Raw genomic sequence first — 21,751 nt, 5'->3', positions numbered from 1 at the left:
AACATGGATGAACCTTGAGGCATTTTTATACTAAGTAAAATAAGACAGTCACAGAAGTACAAATACTGCATAATTCCACTTATATAAGTTTAGAGTAGTCAAATTTATAGCAGACAGAAAGTAGAAGGTGGTTGCCAAGGGCTGGGCATAGGGTGGGGAGTTATTATTTAATGGGTAGGGTTTCAGTTATATAAGATAAAAAGTATTCTGGAAATGGATGGTGGTGATGGTTGCACAACAATGTGAATATACTTAATACTACTTTACACTTAAAAGCTGTAAAATGTACATTTAATGTTATATATATTTTACTGCAGTAAAAAATACTTATATTTATAAATATTGTATAAATATAATATTTCTCAAACAAATCCTAATTTTGGAATGTCTAACTTCTGAAATGAAAAAAGGAATTTAGCACATAAAACTACCCTCTGAACTCTTTCCTCTTTTCAATGCTATTCCTTTCCAGATGTTAGTTCTGAGTTTTTAAAACAAATTTAAAAAACGGGTATTATTTTTAGAGTTAATAGTTCATAAATATATGGAAGAGCTTACCAACTTTTTAATCATCACTGTTTTGTGCATCCTCACTTTCACTTTGGGATAAACATTTCATTTTGCTTAAGTATTTACCAAGGAATTATTTTTTTTATTGGAAAGTCTATGTATAGTAAATATTCCTGATCTCTATGATGGAGAATATTTTTATTTCAGTTTGGCAGGGCATGAAATTCTAATTTGACAATTATGTTCCTTTAGCATTTTCCCTCTGTTACCATCTGGTGTCTACATTCCTGAGAGAGTTCCATGGTCAGTTGAATTAATAAAACTTCAAAAGTACTGTGTATATTTTCTTCTGCTTTAAAAATATTCCCTTTCTCCTGATATTGTGCAACTTTCCTATGCTACATTAAGGTGTGGATTTTAGTTTTTTGTTTTGTTTTGTATGTACATGTGTGTGTAGTATTTTATGTGCTAAATTTAAATTCATTATTTTATTCAAATCAGAAATATTCTCAGTCACTTTATTTTTTCAATATGGCTTTTCTAATATTCTATTTTTCTATGTTTTTAGAAATCATAGTGGCATATATTGAAGCTCATTAATCTGCCCTTTAGATGTCTATATATTTTAAATATTCTTTCATATTTTTAAATCTTTTTGTCTTTGTGTTATATTCTGAATCATTTTTAAAATATCTTCTGATTTATTAATTCTCTCTTCAATTGTGTTCAACTTAGATTCTATTTTAAATTTCCACGATTACTTCTTAGTCCAATTTTTAAAAAATTGTAACTGCCTAATTACTTAAAAAAATTCTTTTACATTTTATGGATTGTATTTCTTCCTTTAGATTTTTGAGGATCTTTAACATACCTATTTTAAACATATTTTAAATTGCTTTTTAAAATTTTTATTTCACTAGGATTATACTTCCTGTTGATTTTGCTTACTGTCTTTTTTATCATTAGAGTTTCTTATTGCCTTGGAGCTTTATTTTGTGAACTCATCCTGAATTGGCATTCTCTCTCATGATTCCCCCCATGGAATGGTTTTAGGTTACTTTTCTTAGGTTGTTCTCCATTGTCCAAGTCTTAGTGTTTCAAGGCTTCAGGGCTGGCATGATACTACAGAGCTCAAATATGCAGTTCTTACTCCCATCAGTAGCTTGGGCCAAGTACTAGTTGCAGTGCAATCTGTGTTCTTGCTATGAGACAGGCATTCTCCTTCACAAAAGGTACAGATCAACACCACAATTGCAGTTTTTTCCATCCTGATTTCATGGGTGCAGAATCTTGCTTGCATACCTTGTTTTATATGTTGTTCCACCAAATTGGAAGTACATCTAGTACCAATTCTTCTACAGGAGTCAGATGTCCAGCCAATTTGTCCTTTCTATAGTCCATTTTATTTGGCTTTAGCCAAATAAATCTCTGGAATCAAACCCTTCTTACCAAATTTTTACAGCTTACTTTTTTATGACCTATTATTTTTTATAGCTGTGCAGTGATATTTGAGGACCCCAGGCTAGTTCGTCCCACTCAAACTGTAGATGAGTTCTATGGAAGAGACTTCTCAGCACCTAGCCATATCCATTCTCTCCTTCTTCCTTACCAGAAGAACCCTGAAAAATGCCCAGCTGAAAAATTATTAAACCTGTACATTGCATAAGCATGGCTTTTGGGATATAATAACAATAAAACCCATTTTGTCTTCTATGGTCTTTAAATCTACTACATATAAATAAAAATTCTAATAGGCCTCATGAGTGTCCTGCTCAGTTTAAGTAAATGAATAAGGTGATGGTCATTGTAAGTCATAAAAGCATCATTTTGGTAATTTAAGTGCTCAATCTTATGTAATAATCAAAACCCCAAACTTAAGGCTGTGTTTCTTCCCTTCTCTTAGGAGGGACCAGCTTTAGAATGGTTGCCACATTTCCGGAACACTTGACTTGGCATTTTTTTTCTCCCTCAGCCCCTCCTCTCCCACTGCTTCTGGTCCCTCTGTCACTGGAATCTGGGAAGCAGATAAAGAACATCCTTCCTTGAGTTGCACTTCCAGTTCTCTGGGCCTAGCAAGTGTGTAAAGAATCTTTGGATTTTTCAGAAGCCTGTTTTGTCCTTTTACTTTGGGGTCCCCTCAACTTCTGGCAAAACCACTCTGGTGAAACATTTTTTGTTTGTTCGTTTGTTTAAAACTACCAGGGTGACATTACTAATTGAGTATAATATTGTCTCCAGGATTTGTGTACTTTTGACCTACTTCTAGGGGAGGCAAGGCCCCAGCTACTGTTCCACCATCCCCTGCCCACTGTAGGGCAAGAGCCACCACCGCCACGCATCTCCAGATGTCTCACATGCATGACAAACTCTAGTTCTGTGAGCTCTTAACAACTATAGGAACTATAGCAGTGCTCTCTGAGAATTCTCTTTGAAGCCAATCTCATTGTGCTGTTCCTTCAGGAACAGGGTGGGACTCAGCATGGCCAAGAAATTTTCATAAATCAACTCCCTCAAAAGTCTTCCCTCAACACTTCTAATAGCCTCAATGTTGCACAAGCTGTCTAAAAATGAGTCTCTTTTAACTTGATATTCTTATTGATCTTTACCTCTTATTCCAAACTTCCGCTAAATAACTTGTCACAGTACATTTCTTAGGAAAAAGAGATATGTGCAGAGATAGTTTTGTGAGATTCTGGTTAAGCTCCCTTTTCCTTTCTGGTTTTGTTTGTTTGTTGTGTTTTTTGTTTGTTTGTTTGTTTGTTTTGAGTTGTCTAGGAAGGGGTTATGATGGAGTACCAGCCCAGACTGCAAACTCAGGAAAAAAGCACAGATTTGGTTTGGGCATTCTTGAACAAGTGAAATAATGTATCTCTAGATTTTTATAAGAAAAATAATTTAACTTTAGGTTTTAATTTCACTATAGCCAGGTATCTTTTATTAGAAACTGAATGGGCTTTCTAATTGATACGCATACTAAGATAGAGAGAGGTTCAGAGAATTGCCCAGGTCAATGGGTTGACTGAGACCCCTTTGGATGCCCTAATCTGTGGCCTGAGAGAAAAATGCTAAGGACTGCATCCTTATCTCTGTTCCTTTGTCGGCTTTCTGTTGGGTTTAGCCAATGGAAGACAGAAGCTGGAGCTTGGACAGTAGGAGGAGAGAAAATTTGAGTATGTTTTGTCTGTTTCCTGCAACTTCTCTGCCTGGGCAGTTGCTGCAGCCTTCCCCAACTACCCTTCCAGCTTGAACCTACTCCCCCTCCCCAAACACACACACACAGCTCTCACTGGGAAATGGTTATCCATGATCTACCCCTTGTCCCTCCAATTTAGGCTTTCTACTGCTGCTAGTCTCTTAGAGTCTCAACATCCCTTGTCACTAATTTAATATTGCCTGTACCATCATTAAAGTAAGTATTCTTGAAAGTTCTGTTATGTTGTCCATCTGGGGTGAATTATCCTTCCTGTGGGTCCCTGACTAACTCTACTATATAAGTATTAAATATAGTCAAGGCAGAACTTCTAAGTCTAGTCTTCCTTTTCTTATACCGCACAGTATTTCATTAAACTTGATTTTCAATGATTAAGTTTTATATATTGTGATGTTTTACCAGAAAAAACAAAGAAACTTGGCAAAATACTTGTCAATATGGATATATATGTGTGCACTAGGGTGATTTATCCTCGTGAACAATATATTATAAAAATAATATATACCATTTATCAATGTGTATCTTTTTATTTTCATAGCTTTTATTCCCTCAGCATCATAAAATGCACATGTAACCAATAGGAAAATACAATGCATTATAATTTACCTTGTTACAGAGAAATTTCTTATAATATCACTTTTAATTCCAACAAAATGGAAAAGAATAATATATGTAAAGCCTCATTTCCTATATTGAAGTCTTTTTTTCAAACTAAACACATTTTTATTCTGATACTCTAACAAGAAAATAGTGTTTTTCAATGTTATCTACAAAGTAAAAAATGCAGTGCTCTCTTCAGCAGCACATATACAAAGTAAAAAATGCAATTATTAGAAGATCTTTATTCCAAAATTAGAGTTCTCTGTATATATTCAGAAAACATGCCCCTTTAGTCCTCAACACTGTTAGATGGTAATGATACTAAAATGAAAAGATTTGCTGTAAAGTGATCTTATATGTTTTACTCTGGATCCTCAAGCAGTAAATTCAAAAGGGAATGCATTTCTCTTTGTTCAGTACCAAAATGCATGTTCTCTCCTTTTATCTTTTTCTTGCTGCCCCTGTGACATTTGCTACAATGCCTTTGTATGTTCAGTTATTGCCCCACACATAGAGAATGAAAAGGCAAGTAGAAGTTCTATCAACACTATCACTGTAATTTCTAGAAAATTATTTTTCTGTATTGTGTTACATTTCCCAGTTTTTGCATGTACGTCTCTCACAATTCTTTATTTTTATGTACATAGTAAACAGAAGGATAATATGGATCTAGAGATTTATAGATTACATTAAATCTAGCCACTGATCATGAATGGTCATAATTTAATATTAAACTTGAAGACATAAATAATTTCCATTACCTCCTTCTTCCTCCTAGTGAAAATAAAGAAAATAAACTATGTCTATGAAGAAAACAAAGAGCTGCCCTACATCTCAGAGGTATGGATGGACAGCAGATTAAGGCAATGGCAAACATAAACTAGGGCTTTCAGAGGATAAGAAAAGTCCCACAGGGGTTTCAAAATTAAAATGCATTGAACTACTTAGATCCGTCAACATTTCACTAGTAAGAGGGATAGGTTCAAAACGTTCTACCTCATTTGCTAGATCTTGCTTCTGTAAGGCAGAGATCAGCCACCTAGCAACAGCACAAAAGATTCTACTCTGACATAGTTAAACTCATGCTGGCTGAGCAGGAAGAAAAGCTATGTAGGATCAGGGCAGAGCTGGATGGCCTGCAGTTCCCGTGCCACTAGGGAGCCTGGTTTGGGAAACTGTGAAATTCATTCTGAGGAATGACTTTTTGTCAGCATTCTTCAAGGCTCAGGTCTCTGAGCGCCTCCCCTGGGCTGTGCCTCCCCCCTCCCCTTCAAGAGTACGTTGGACACATGCACACAGCACACACGGCAAAGAAAGAAAAGATGTCATCTCCAATCAACTGCTATCCCATTAAAGCTCAGCTGTGCACACGCTAGGAAAATTGATGAAAATTGTGTAGATTAAGAGGAAACATTTTCCTATGCAGCTCTTTTAAGATCAGTGAAGTAGAGAGGTTTTTCAAGTTCCTAATCCTTATAATATAGACAGCTATCTCTTGTTCTCTCTTTTAAAGCAAGTCCTTTGGCATTAGATACTGCCCCAGAAATAACCCACCACTTTTCTTCCAGGAGGAAAGAAATATCTACTTAACAGTCAGGTCATACCAGAGACTTTGGAAAATATCTGGATCACAAATCCCTGTCACCAGTGACCAGTAAACGAAATCTGGGCCATGTCCTTCCTTGCAGAAATGCCCTCCCTGGATGAGTCAACAGGTCATTCAAGAGACACTTACATCAAATTGTCAAAGCAATGCAGTTTTCAGCTGTGAAAACTTTGCCTGGCATGAAAAGTCTAAACACAATTTTACGGTTAAGTGTACAAACACATCACAACACTTTCTTTCTGGGAAAGGGGCAGAGAAGGAAAATTAGGTATTACTGTGCTTTTCATTTTCATGACTCTTTTGGCATATGTGACTGGAGAAGGATCCAGCTTTGGGAGTGAGGCAGGGAGGGAGGTTTGGTGAGAGAGGTTATTTGCTTCATCTTCAATCACATTCCTAGTCTGTCTGGCTTGTTTGGCTCTGCACAAGGCAGAAAGTGTGTAATACTTTCTGACAACAAGGGAAAAAAATCCAAGGGACAGGCACATTTATCTTGGAGACACTGTTAAAAGCAGCCAGTTGGCTCTGCCTTTTACTGTAAGCAATATTATTATTTTTTCAATACTGTAACTGTTTTAAAGGCCTTTTTAAAAAAATGCATTTCTAAGTTACAGAAACAGTATTTGTTAAAATAAAAATGGAGAAACTAAAATATGAAATTGCCCTATCTCCCAAAGCCAGTTTCCTTCTAGAGAGGTCACTTACAACTCCTAACAATTTGATGTGTACACTGCTAGACTTGTTTTTCATTTTTTATATACACTCACACTTACACATCTTCTCCCCCCCATAGAATTTTAATATGCATATTATTGTGGAATTTGCATTTTTCACCTAACAATGTAGATACTTTTCTATGTCAGGATTTATATTTTCCATTTTAAAAGAAACTGGTTTTAAAAGATCACATTACACTGTTTTGAACTTAAATTTGTTTTCAAAACAGTACTATAAGGGCGCCTGGGTAGCACAGTCAGTTAAGCATCTGCTTTTGGCTCAGGGGTCCTGGGATCCAGCCAGGCTTTGGGTTCCCTGCTCAGCGGGGAGTCTGCTTGTCCCTCTCCCTCTGCCCCTCCCCCCACATGTGCATGCTCTCTCTCTCTCCCTCTCAAATAAATAAAATCTTTTTTAAAAATGGTACTATAAAATACCAATTTCAGCATGTTTACCTTCATATTTCTTGTTAATATGTCAGTAGGCTAGATTCCTAGGACAGAGGTTGCTGAGTTAAACAGTATGAGTATTAAAATCCTGAATGGGTATTTTCACTTTGTCTTTCCTAGAAGTTTCTTTCCCTAAATGTTGTATATTTTGTTGTATATTTAGTTTCCTAAAATATACAGATTATATTCATATAATCCATGTATAAAAGTGCCAGTGTTTCTACATGCTCACAAATAGTGGATATTACTAATTTTTTTGTCACTTTAATAAGTAAAACTGGGATTTCAAAGGTTTACTTTGCACTTAACCTATTAATGAATGTTGAATTTTTTTCAGATGTGTGTTTAACATTTATATTCATTCTTCTGTGAATAATCTTTGTCTAGTTGTTTATTACATAATTTTTATTGCTTTGAGGGAACACTATATATAGATAATTAATATAATAATTAATCCTTGTCTATAGTATATACTGTATAGCTTTCTTGTGGCCTGTTATCGTGTTATTAAAAAAAGACATCATATATATACACATATGTGTGTGTATATACATACATATGATGTCTTTCACCATACTGCAGTTTTAATTCTGTTTGAGAACTATCCATGTGATCACATTTTCAAATTTGTTCATCTTTTGTCTTATGGCTGCTAATAAACTTATAAGTGGCTTCCATACTTCAGGATTTAAAACCGGTCTTTTATTCTATATTCTCTCTAAAAGTTTTTATAATTTTACCCTGTCCATACCTTTATTAAATCTGGAATTAATTCATTGTGTAAAATGTCAATAATAATTTATATTCTAAATAAATGGCTAACCAATTGTTCTAATACCAGTTATTACTAGTCCAATCCATCCATTCTCATCAACTTGAAATGCTGCCTATTTTATCCTGATTTCACATAGCTACACTAATCTATTTGTAGAATCTTTATGCTTTTGCAATAGCCTATTTGTGTATTTCTGTCCTGGCTCCCCATTATATATTACCAGGACTTTATAGCATACTTTAATACCAAGTACAACAAATATCAATTCTTAATTTTGCTTTTAAATATTATATTTATGTTTCCAGGTGGCCGTTAAAATCCACTGGCCTGAAAAACCAACAAAAATCTAGAACACTGAAAATGTTCTTTGGCTGTCATTTGTATACTATTGAATATTGCTAATTCTAGAAAGTAAGTTCATGCATTTCTTTTTCCTGGCTATGTAATCAGGTCCTTGAGCATTCCTCACGTGAGCTCTGCAGTTTTCTGTATATGGGTCTTCAACATGTACTGTTAAATGCAGGCCTGCATATATTATAATAGGCTGTGAATATCTGCAATAATATTTGTGTTTCTTCTTCTTCAATATGTTTAACTCTTACTTCTTTGTGCTTCTTTCTTTGGTTAAAACCTCTTGAGCAAATAGAATAATCCCAGTTGCTAACAGACCATTATTTTTTTTATTCCTGGTTTTAAGAGAAATGCTTTTAGTTGTTTTTTTTGTTTTGTTTTGTTTTTTTAAGTAGATAGACACATTTAATTTTTGGAAGAGAGGGACTACATCTTTGACTTTTCAAATTTCTACTGTGTCGTTCAATCTACTCAACTTTAATACCTCTTCTTCCTGGGGACAATTTTGGTAATTTATATTTAACCAGAAAATCATTTCTTCCATGTGTTGGATTTGAAAAACAGACACCCGCATGGCCTTTCAAGTTTATAGCATAAAAGATATCTAAATGCCCTCCTCTTTAAATTGACTTTTTAAAATTTTGAAATGATTTTCATTTATAAAACATGTAAGTTTATTATGAATATTTGTTAGTCCTTAGTGCTTGAATACTGTGTTTGAAAAAATAACAACAGAGGCCATGATCTTAAATTTTGATGGTTTGTTCTGTATTCCACCTCATAAAGAACTATTGTTGGTTGCTATGGAGATGATTTTGATGATGTTAAGTAAGAAATTGGCGAACAGATTACTAATGCTTTCCATTTAGATACAACATTTAAAAAAATGCTCTTAAGTAAATAAAACACATATGAATTATACATTTCAGGAACACAGAAGCCCTTTTCAGTTCACAGCTCCATGGTGGCAGAGGATGTTAGTTTCTTAGTGAATATCCATTTTCCCCTTCCCCCTTAGAAAAAGGTTAAAGTCATTTATTCAAAGTCATGGCATTAGTAAGTGGTGGATGGAGTTCATACCTAAACTCCGGTTTACCTGTTTTTAGATTCATATTCCAGTCTTTTTTTGTACATTGCACACAGGCTATGACTCACATGAATGTGGGTTCAGAGAGAGTTCTAGAGAGGAGGTTCTACACAGGTTGGGACATAAAAGATGAATCTAGAGTTTTTTTTTCAAGTAGTCTAGGTGGGAAGGTATAAAATGGGCAAAAAGTAATGACATGAATGCCCACAGGAATAAAAGCGCATAGTGTGTTTAAAAAAAGCAGCAAATAGCCAAGTGCAAATAAAGCCTAGTCTAGATTTTCTGTAGGCATTTGATTCATATCTCTACTCATAGAATCTTGCAATCATAGAATCATGAGCCACCTAGTCAAATCTCCAAAGAGGAAACGTGCCACAGTGGTTGATAACCTAGGAGTATAGACCTTGGGCAAAAGAATCTGAATTCTACCATTTTCTTTCTTTTTTTTTTTTTTTTTTTTTAAGATTTTATTTATTTATTTGAGAGAGAGAGCACAAGCAGGTGGAGTGGCAGAGGGAGAGGGAGATGCAGACTCCCCACCAAGCAGGGAGCCCAACACAGGGCTCCATCTGGGATTGTGACCTGAGCTGAAGGCAGACGCTTAACCAACTGAGCCATCTAGGCACCCCGAAATCCACCATTTTCTTGCTTTTTGTGTCTGGGAAAATTACTTAAGTTCATTCCACTAAATCTCATTTCATTAACTGCTAAATTAGTACATAATCATCTGCCTTATAGGTTTATGTGAAGGCCAAAGACATGTCAAACACTTAAGAGGTTCTGACATGTTATTATCAACAATAACATCCAGACTTTTTCTTAAGATTTTTATTTACTCATTTGAGAGAGAGAGAGAGAGAGAGAGTGCGAACATGAGCAGGGGGGAGAGGCAGAGGGAGAAGCAGACTCCCTGCTGAGCCGGGAGTCTGAGGTGGGGCTCCATCCCAGGACCTGGAGATCACGACCTAAGCCCAAGGCAGACATTTAACCATCTGAGCCACCCAGGTGCCCCTACTCTCCAGATTTGTAACATTTGAGTCAAATGAAAGAACTACAGGATAGTTCCAGTAACTATTCTGTATTTCTTCATTTTCCTTTATGCTGCCCCCCACAACACCTTTCTACACCTGGCTAAAGGGACACTCTTTAACCGTTCCATATTCCAGGTATACCCCACTGTGTGGATATGCCATAGCTTATTCAACCACTCTCTTATATGTAGACATTTAGGTTGCTTCCAATATTTTGAAATTATAAGAATGCTACAGTGAGTAACTTTGTTACTCTTTATTCTTATAGTGTTGGAGTTGTACCACCAGTATAAATTCTAGAAGTGGAACTGCTAGGTAAAAAGTATATGGATATATAGTTTTTTTTAGATATTGCCAAAATCACCTCCATAGAAATTATACCAATTTCCATTTCCGCTAGCAAAATGCTTGTTTCTTCACATCCTTACTAATAGAATATGTTGCTCATCAGAGAGGTGAGAAAAAGCATGTTAGTATCATTTAAATTTGCCTTTCTGTTGTGGAGTTGAATTTTTTTGATATGTTTGATCATCATTTTATATAATAATTATCAGTTTTTTTAATATGATGTTTGGTCTTTTCCCATATCTTGAAATAGTTCTTTAAGTATTAGGGATATTTCCTTCTTCTGAGATTTATGATATAAGCATTTCCTTTCGGGTTGCCATTTGCCTTCTGATATTGCTTATGGTATTTTTGTATCATGCAAAATATTATTTTTAATCAAATTTTTATGTAAATTTATCGGTTTTGTCTTTGATTGCATTTGGGCTTGAGTCATTGAAAAAAGCATTTTCTTACATCCAGAGTATAGAGAAATTTACCATGTATTTCTCTAGTATGTGTATGGTTTCACCTTGCATTCTGCTCCACCTGAAGATTATTTTTATGTGTGTATGGTGTGATGCATGGTTCTAATTTTATCTTTTTCCAAATAGCTAACTAGTTGCACTGACATTTCTTATTGAAAAGTGCATCCTGTCCAGTGATTTGAGATGCCATTTTTATCATTTACTAAATTTTCATATGCACTTGAATATATTTCTAGATGTTCTATTTCATTCACCTGAAATGTCTTTCAAGTGTCTGTACCACATTGCTTTAACAATAAGAGCTTTATTCCATTTATACTAGTCGGGCTCCTCAGCCCCCAATAGCTTATGTTTTTCCGTGTTTAACCAGCCAGTCCCATGTTCATTTTCCATATGAACTTTAATATCTAATTGTTTAACCCCACAAAAAGCTTGTGGGTATTTTTGTTGGAATTGCATTAAATACATAGATTAACGTAGGAAGAACTAAGATCCTTTCTATTTTGAGCCAGCTCTTCAGAAGAGAAAATATGTTTCTACTTGTTCAAGTCTTTGGGGATTGTTTTTATCATAGAGGTGTGGTTTTATTTTATTAAATTTATTCCTAAATATTTTATCTTTTCTGTTTTTATTGTGAATACGTTTTCTTTTCCTTTGCCCCTCTAGTTTTGTTTGTGTACATGCACAGTCATCTCTGAATGCTAATTTTATCTCCCCCTACCTTACTGAATTGTTTTTAATTTTTTAATAACTTTTTATGATAATTTCCTAGGGTTCTCCTGAGATACTATCATGATAATTTAACTTCTTTATTAATTTTTTTTTTTTTTTTTTTTGACAAAGAATCTCAAGCAGACTCCACCCTGAGCTCGGAGCCTGATGCGGGGCTCGATCCCATGACTCCGAGATCACGACCTGAACCGAAATCAAGAGTCAGACGCTTAACTGACTGAGCCACCCAGACCCCTTTATTAATTCTTATGCTTTTTTTTTTTTATTTTTGGTCAAATGGTATTGCCTACTACCTCTCATTTGGTATTAAGTATCAGTGAACACAGGGGTCATGTGTGCCTTTGTTCCCAATCTTAATGGTAATGTCTCTCATAATTCTCTATCAATAAGATGCTGAGTTTAATAAGGATTTATATCAGTTGGATACCAGTTCATATTTTCCTTATTGCCTTTTAAAAAAAAAATCAGGAATGATAACTGAATTTTGTCAAAGACTTTTTTTGCAACTCTGGAGACAATCACAATGGGTTTCTTTGTTTCTTTGCTTTCAGAAGTCTAATACTAGACTAATTATTTGGTCTTTTTCCCTAGAGGCGATGAGGAGACACATGAGGAGAGTCTTTATATATATGTGTGTGTGTGTGTGTGTGTGTGTAGATAGATAATATTAGGCAAAACACCTGTCCCTCTCATTCTTGAAGGAGTATATTTTTCTTCATTTTGAAGTCCCATATTTTTATTAGGATATGTCTTGGAGTTTCTGGCTTTGTGTCAAATTTCCCAGGTAATTTCTGGCCCTTTCATCATGTAAATTCATTCTTCTTTCATTTCTCAAAGTTTTCTTGGATTAGAGTTTTAAATATTAGTTCCATTCCATTGTTTTATTTTCCTCTTTAGGGACTCCAATTATATACATGTTCTTTATCTTCCACTTCAACTACTTTCTCTTTGAATTATGTACTATATCTCCTTTTTGTTCCCTTGGTTATTTTCCGAACTTTGTTCAGAATTCTTTAAAAGATTTAATTTGAATCTATCCTCTCTTGGGAGAATGGTTATAATTTAGTCTTTCTTTTCTATTTCATTTCCTTCCTGGCTTCAATCAATTCTTATTTAATTCTTATTGTTTTGTTATCCAATTGTACTTAGACTTTAAAATCTCAATTAAGTTTTACTCCCCACCCCCCATGTCCCTAAATTTAACTGAATTAATATTTAATTCAGTTTGGAGTCAGGGTCTTGGAGTACTTTCTTTTTTGCTTCATGTTTCTTTGTTTTTGTTTGTTTTGTTTTGTTTTTGATGGGGAGAAGGAGAGTGTTCATAAGCTGAATTTTATTTTAAACAGTGGTTTTTTAGACAGAAAATTGCACTTCTCTCTTCATTTCAAGCCCACGGTTGAAGAGTTGAGGTAGTTTATAAGATTCCTAGTTTAAGAGCACCCTCTCCTGTCATTGTAGCAAAGTAGAGTTTCTTTAATGAATATTTTTCTATTTTGGTATCTGTTCTGTCCTACAAACGGGAGTGATTTTTGTTTTCAGTATTATGAGCATATCATATTCTCACTCAATACACTGCTTGCTGCCTACAAAGTACCCAACGTCTCCTTTGTGATTGGCAGTTTGGACTATGGTAGGTCATTTGCTCATATCTTAATACATTTTAGGAACATATTTAAAAGTACGGATACTTTTCCTTGAAATTTCAGGACTTTACATTTGTATTCATTCATTTATACTTCATTCAGTGTATTATTCAAATAGCTCTTACAATGTCAAGTGTGTGTTTCGGTCCTAGCCATGAAAAGGTGTGGAAAATATGACTCATTTTCTAGGACAATGGTCTTCAAAATGTTGCCCACATACTCTGTCTTTAACAGTTAGAAATTCCAATTGACCATTTTCCTCCTTAAACTGATATTTTGACCCCTTTCTAGCAAATATTTATCCTAATTTAAAACAGTTTATACTTCAAAGCCTTTGATTATGTTTTCAATCTTTTCTGCACCAAAAATATGAACATAGTTTTTTTTTTAATTTTCAGTGACTATAATTGTCCAAGAGTTATCCTTACGAAAAAAACTAGTAAAAATTGAAAATAAATTTTGATAGTCATAAAGAATAAAGTTTTAATTGGAAATATATTTCTTCATAGGATAGGACAGGTTTCAATAGGTAGTTTAGTAAAACCAGTACTTGTAAAATAACAGAATGAGGGAAGCAATAGAGGAGCCGAGAAGGAGGAGTGAGGCATTCTCTCTGGTTGGTCTGGGAAAGGCTTCCCAGAAAAATTGCCATTTATATTGGATCTAAAGGATTAAAAGGCATCTTTTGGGCATGTAAGGTAGAAAAATAAAATTCTAAGTAGAGGGAACAGTGTGTGCAAATCTGAGAGAAAGAGAAGAATATGCCCTGCCCAGGCAACAGGTCTTTTTGGACATGTTAAATCTGTAATGCCCATGAGACACCCAAATGAACTTTTGTGTCTTATTGGCAAATGAATTTAAGAATGTGGAATGTAGTGGGATAGGGTAGCTGTTGATAAATTGTATTCAAAAATCTATAAATTAACCCAAGCTTTGATATTTTTCTGCCTACCTTCACTAACGTACATATCTATGAAATATATAATATATAATGTATATATAATAAATTTATCTATATATATATATAATTATATATGCATTAATTTGATACTGTTTCCTATTTCTTTCTTTTAGCCTTGATGAATTGATTTTTTTTTCTTTGTAACCTCTTTCCTGCCCTTTGGAATTTATATTACATAGCTCAATCTATTTTTCAAAGAAACAGATTGATATATCAAAGTAATATAATAACCAAGCCTCCTTAGGTGAGGAATAATTTCCCTATTTTGGCTCATGATTTGCTTCTTCAGCCCTCAGATATGGTGGTGGTCCTCAAGTAATGGAAAACCATGGTTCGTTCACCTAGTAGTGTTTATGCTTGTGGATAATTATAAACTTCCAACAACCCAAATGACCTTTTTTTTTTTTTTTTTTTTAAGTCTCTCTTCTCTAGGATCACAGGTGAAAACTGAAGGTCCTTTCTCAAAGCACCTTAGATCCCAAGAGAAAACCCAAAGGCTCTGGTGATAGGCCTCCTTTTTGATACCATGAAGTTCTTATATTCACAATGCCCAGCTAAGAGATGGGCTTTGGTTCTGTCCTTACCTCTTTGAGTGACAGAGACCTTGAATTCTCACACTTGCGAATGACAGGGGTTTGACATAAAGCCAACATCTTTCCATAGTGCTTTATATTTACTCTAAAACTTTGCATTCTAAAGCCACTCTCGTTTAACCTTAAATCCAAAAAAGAATACCTATGTGACAGGTGACCTGGATACAAAATTCCATTGGAAATGAATTTGATACTAAATGCAACTAGAGATAATTTACATTGTTATTTTGCATTTCAGTAAGATATGTTGTGCTTAAAGAATTGTGCAAGTACAAGTCAAAGGATGGATGTTGCAAGATTATTTGTGAAAGCAAATATTTAAGAAAGAAACTAAACAGCCATTAATAGGAGTAATGAGGTTATTTAAATGATGGACCCTACATTAAATATTGTAGACTACACAGCATAAAAAGGGATGATATAATATTCCGATGGCTAAGCTTTCCTATAGTATCTTCTGTATGTCAGATAGGGTACCGAGTGTCTCACATATGTTAACCCCTTCGAGTCTCACAACTACCCTATGAAGTAGGTGCTATTATCTTCTCCAGTTTGCCAGACAAGGAGCTGGACACATTAGATTGAGAAATTTGCTCAACACTACACAGCTGGCAAGTGATGGATCTAGAGCCATACGTACCGACATGGAACAACAGCACAATATTTTACAAAGAGAAAAGAAAAAAAAAACATAAACAAGGTGCAAAGTGAATGTGTAAAGTATAATTCATATTTCTGTAAGAAACAAATGTGTGCTTGTGTGTGTACCTGTGTTGGTGAAAGGGAAACCATATTTAGGTGGACAGAAACCATAATAATACAGAGTGGGATTTAGATGTTGGGGTTTCTACTTTTTGCCCGATACACTGCTGTAATGCCTTCTAAAAGTTTATTATAATATACATATGGTTACTTTTGCAGTTCACGGTTTTAAAGTAATTAGAATTTGAATGACGAAAATGCCATATTATAATATGAAAAAAACCTCAAGTCATTTTTCACACCTATGTTGAAAAGAACACTAATTCCAAACATTTGTTTATGCTGGTGGTGATTAGTTATTTCACTATTTGAAAAGTATTATTTACATCAAAAATACTATTTTAAAATGTTTGATTAATGAATTTTTTCTACATTTTGCTACACTGATTTCCTTCCTTTGGTCCCTTTGCCTCTTAATCCTCCCATTGCATCTTCTCCCCCATGTTAGAGTTTTCTCATGTGAGAGAAACACATTTCAGACGTCACCATCTGTATTTCCATTTTTAAAGTTTATTTAAGTACCAGAGGACATTGCCAAGAATGCAAAACTCTGTTTGCTTAGCTGAGACTAGCTACAGTCCAGAGAGCTTTCTTGCCAGCACTAGAGAAGACAAAAATGCAAACCTCCTTACTGTAAATAGCTGACACTAAACAACATTATCCACTCAGCTGACATTCGATAGACATTATTTATGGCATCATTCTCAACTTCTTTCAGGAGACTTTTAGAAATTAATACTATGCATCCTGTCTTTCCATCAACTTAGTTTGTGACAAATTAATTTCCATGGAAACTGGTACAGGGGAAAGTACAATTCTGTTGAGATGTTGTGAAATAAATTATGTAATGAAATAGACAAAACACTTAGAGAAACCCATTAATATTCTCTTTCAACAATGTTAAAACAGTGTCTAAACATATCTCATCATAAAAAAATTTTTGTTGTGTTAATCGGTAGAGATTTTTGCTTTTAAAGGGATAAACAACTTTTCCTAAAATACAAGTGTTGACTCAGAGGGATATAAGTATTTAAACAAATATCAATCAGTGTTTTCCAGATACTTCTATGTGTTTTGTTATGACTTGAGTATCATCCTACAATCCGTTCTCTAATAAGCAAAGCACTATATCCATTGGTCTGCTAGATTAAAAAGTCATAAACACAAATATAATGGAATATGCATCATTTCCTTTGGAATTTATGAAACTGTTTTGCACAATTCCCTAAAGGGTGAGGGAAAAAATCAAGCAATCTTTGATATGCAATATAAATAATTCCCCAAAGAAATCACAAGGACTGTTTTCGTTTATTTTTGCTTTAAGTATGCAAATGTATTCCTTATCTGTACCTTAACTTTGGCTACTCATAAACATCCATTGCATAAACTAGAAAAAGGTCTTATTTATGAATTAATTTTATCCTTTGTTGTTAGAAAAGAGAAATATGAAATGTGAAATAAAAAGGGAATAAGGAAATACAGACACTAAGTTCATCTGAAATAGGATGACACCCATTTAAAAAATATTTTTATAACCTGATATAAATATTAAAAATAAGAACGAATGAGTATTAAAACTATGTCCTATATAATATAAAATGTTAAGACATAAAATCATGTTAAATAATTGCAATCTTTTTTCTAAAATATACTCGCATCTTCCTTTCTCTTACTCAGACAGACAAATGCAAAAAGGGCCATTATCCACTATTTTTGCCTCAGTAACCTCGTGTTCATTGGTGTATTATATCAGCTTCGAGAAAAATAAGTAAGCCAATGGCAATAACTGTTCAAAGAAAAAGTAGACAATGCTCCTTACCGACACACAGGACCGTTCTTCTCCACTACACAATTCCCACCATTTCTGCAGTAACCAAATGGGCACTCTAAAAAGAAGCATCACAAAACCCACAGTTAATTGTAAATATTATTAGGAAGGAGGAGGACATATTACTGTTAATCACTGCATTAAATCTAGCCACTGAGAGTAAATTGCTTCCCAGTTGCTAAAAGCACAAGAATTCTCCTAGGCTACTCCTCTGTGCCCCACAAATTTGTTCAGTGGCCCTTGCTGCCCTTGATGTGTTCATTCTCTTCACATGCCTGAGTGGTTGACCACAAGAGAAGACTTTTTTTCCTCCCCTGGATTAAGTAAAATCTTCTTATTTAGAACATGTCTGCATGACATATTTGTGATTATACTGAAATTTGTTCTTTAATGCAACATTTATTGTCTTCAGTTCCACACAGTAGTCACTATCATGACAGACAATGCTTTGCACGGGTGACCTTGTCTTCTTGGTAAAATGTCACTCACGCACGTGCATGTCCTACCTTTGCATCCGTGACAGACATCAGCATAGCTCAAATCGACCTTCATTTCCCTGGCCCTGCTCTCTTGCTGCTTGTATCACTCCCCCCTTCTAGATTAGCATCAACATTTATTTTCAAAGGTGGTTTGCTTATAGAATAAAAAGAAGCTAGATATTGTCACATAGGTATGACTCTGCAATGGTTAGTGCCTTTAGCTCTTCAGGGTTCTTTACAGTCTCCTTGGATCCTCACATCCATCCTGATCTACTAAGACCTCTTGGTTTTCCTACTTACTTAATCCCCAAATTGCTTTTCTTGGCTTTTTTTTGATATCTCTTGCAGGATACCATTCTCCCCTGGTTTGGCTGTCTTAACTCCAATACTTGGTGGAAATTTGTAATTCAACACATCTATTCTGAGCACCTGTTAATGTCTGGCACTAGGCTAGGCACTGGATATATAACAATAAATAATACAGGAAGTTTACAAAATTATTAAAGCTACAGGCACCAGAGCCAGACTGCCTGAGGAAGAATCTCAACTCACTTAATTAGCTGTATAATATAAGATAAGCTAGTTAATGTTTCTGTGCCTCTGGTTCTTCTCTGTCAAACAGGGTTAAAAATAGTACCTATCTCACAGAGTTGTTGAGAATGTTAGAAAACACGTAGATCACAGCACATGCTTAAGAAATACTGATCTAAAAAAGATACAATTGTGGTCTTTGCTCTTGTTGATCTTCCAGCTTCATGGAAAATGCAAAACAAAAAAAGTGACTAGGGAATTAAAATACAATATTAAAAGTAATATAATTTGGAATGGATGTAACAAGGATGATGAGAGTACCAAGAAGCACCTAAATCAAATTTGGGGAATAAGGAAAAGTTTTCCAGAAGAAAATCAGGGCATTCATGTGGGCAGGTGTGTGTGTGTGTGTGTGTGTGTGTGTGTGTGTGTGTGTGTAAAAATAATCATAAAGACCCAGAGGCCCAAGAAGAGAGTGCGGTGTGTTTGAGGATCTGAAGGAAGTTCAGCCTGGTTGGACTGATAATGTGAAGAGAGTATGGAAGAAGGTCAGAGACACACAGGGGCCAGATCATATAGGCTCAGTGAGGAGTTTAAACTTTAACCTCAGAGGCCAGAATTTTAAGAAACTAAATGGATATTTCATGCTTTAAAAAGACTATTCTGGATCCAGTATGTAAAGTCAACAGAAGGGCTAAGACTAAAAAATTCAGGAGCCCAGTTAAGAGCTTTTTGTAATAATCCAGTAAGAAATGGTGGTTGCCTAAATGAAAGGGGTGGGGTAGGAGGTTGAGAATTGTGGGGATTTATAAGATATTTAAATGTTGGGATTGAAACATCCTGGTGATTTTTTGGAAGAATCAAGAGTGATGTTCAATTTTCTGGCTGGGCCCCTGGCTAGTTGGTGGTTTCATTCACTGAATTGGGGGAACTGTGGGGAAGGGAGAATTTATAGGGAAAGATGCTAGTGTTTTAAGTGCCTAAGGGACATCCAAGTAGAAGTATTCCTTGGGCAATATTATTTGCAGGTCTGAAGCCCAGATAAAACACAGGCTAGGGCATGGATTTGAAGCTTCGGGTTTCTCCCTCTGCCTTTCAGCTATCATCACTTTTCAGGCTTGCCCCTCAAAAATCACTTGAGATCATTTTTTAGGTATCTTATGGTCACAAATATACAGTCTTTGTCTTTACAGGAGCAGACTAACCTTAGCAGAGAGAGAAACAATTTACTTGGGCAAAGAAATGATGATGATAATGAACAATAGTAGAAAAGTAGTAAGGAGAAACAAAAATCTCATATAGGAAAATATTCCTCGGAGGAAAACTTTGAAGGGCAACTAGAGAGAGTCAGATTGTGGAGCCAGTCACTGAACACTGGGAATGGGGCGGAAGAGACAGTAGGAAAGAGGAAAAATACGGAAGGAGGGAGGCTGCAGTGTGGGAACACATTTGCAATATACCACGTGTCTGGTGTCCTTTTTGTTCTCAAAGGTTTCCAGCAATTTGCTCCCCCAGGGATATAGTTGGCCCCTAAACAACGTGGAGGTTTGGGGCACTGACCCTCGCATGGTTAACAATCCACAGATAACTTTTAACTCCCCCCAAAGTTAACTACCAATCACCTGCTGTTGACTGGAAGCCTTACTGATAACATAAACAGTCGGTGAACATATCTTTTGTATGTGATGTGTATTATATGCCGTATTTCTGCAATAAAGTAAGCGAGACAGAAAAAAATGCTCTTTGGAAAATCGTAAGGAAGAGAAACTGCATTTCCAGTACCATCCCGTTAAACTCTGCATGTAAGTGGGGCCACACAGCTCGAACCTGCACTGCTTAAGGGTCAACTGCAGTTTCCATATCTCCCCTTCCCTCCTCTTCCCTATTTAATTCCAACCCGGGAGTGTGGTACTAAAGATGGGGGTGCAGCTACACCCCTCAGGCTTCCGGGCATGCTTGGCTGAACAGAACAGATGTCAAATTTCCTTCCTAAACAAGAAATTAGCTGGTTTGACGAAAAATAGCCCACCAGCATGATAAAGCATAAATAGCTACAAACCTTTAGATAAACCATTTTATGGTTATGTTTGGTCTTAAGTACAATTTTAGTCTTCCTCACACAAGGGCTTTATTTTTATAAGAAAAAACTGTAAAGTGTCTGATACTGCAGAACATCAAAATACACACAGCTGCACAGTTTTTTTTCCTGGGGTCATTAATATTTACCTTGATGGCTGAGAGTAAAACATAGGCTTGCTCTACATCAAAATAATGCTATGGAAATTTAAATATGCATTTTATTACACTGGATAATGGAGCACAGTGGAAAGGAAGCACTGGCCAGAGCAAGGAGTAAAACTTGGTGTTTTGGAGGAGAGACAATTTGTAGATTACCTCCACAACAAGTTCTTTTCAGTTTCTGCTTAGACCCAGGTTCTTTATCCATAAGATGGAAAGACCCAGTACAACATATTTTCACCTTTACTGTACTCAAAACAATTTAAAGCATGGGATAGCTGAAATGGGGAGGGAGATGTCTATGACTAGTTAGCAATGAAAAGATTAAATACTTCAGGAGATGGACATCTGGGTGGCTCAGTCGGCTAAGCATCTGCCTTCAGCTAAGGTCATGATCCTGGAGTCCTGGGATTGAGTCCCGCATTGGGCTCCCTGCTCAGGAGGGAGCCTGATTCTCCCTCTGACCCTCCCCCATCTCATGCTCTCTCTCTCTCTTTCTCATTCTCTCTCTCAAATAAATAAATAAAATATTTAAAAAAAATACTTTCCAGAGATAAGTAGATAGTTCTCAAATGGCAAGTCGGGATCTATGGGGTGGATATTAGAACTGGCATGAGTTCCCAGGCTCCTTAGCCACATCAGTGCCTCACGCCTTGTACCCTCTTGCATTGGTTATTATGACCATGTATCTGGAGGTCAGTATGATGTAGCAATAGCATTCTGTGAAGAGTTCAAGTTCAGTTCCACTCTGGTTTATCACTCTGGAAAAGAAGGAACACATATAAACTGGATGCCTACCTGTGTGAGTGTGTGTGTGTGTGTGTGTGTGTGTGTGTGT

The 21,751-nt window shown here is 35.5% G+C and overlaps 1 protein-coding gene across 1 annotated transcript in view; it reads right to left on the bottom strand.

The window, feature by feature from the left end:
• Nucleotides 1-21,751, bottom strand: part of MALRD1 (MAM and LDL receptor class A domain containing 1) — an 803,589-nt gene that overhangs the window by 107,340 nt on the left and 674,498 nt on the right. The window contains exon 37 of the mRNA XM_032425534.1: nt 17,657-17,723. Within this exon, the coding sequence (XP_032281425.1) occupies nt 17,657-17,723 (67 nt within the window). The remainder of the gene's footprint in view (nt 1-17,656; nt 17,724-21,751) is intronic.

Source organism: Phoca vitulina, unplaced genomic scaffold (assembly GCF_004348235.1).
Source record: "Phoca vitulina isolate PV1807 unplaced genomic scaffold, GSC_HSeal_1.0 scaffold33, whole genome shotgun sequence".
NCBI classification, from domain to species: domain Eukaryota; kingdom Metazoa; phylum Chordata; class Mammalia; order Carnivora; family Phocidae; genus Phoca; species Phoca vitulina.
Note: the sequence above shows the minus strand (reverse complement) of the source record. Positions and strands in the feature narration are given on the sequence as shown.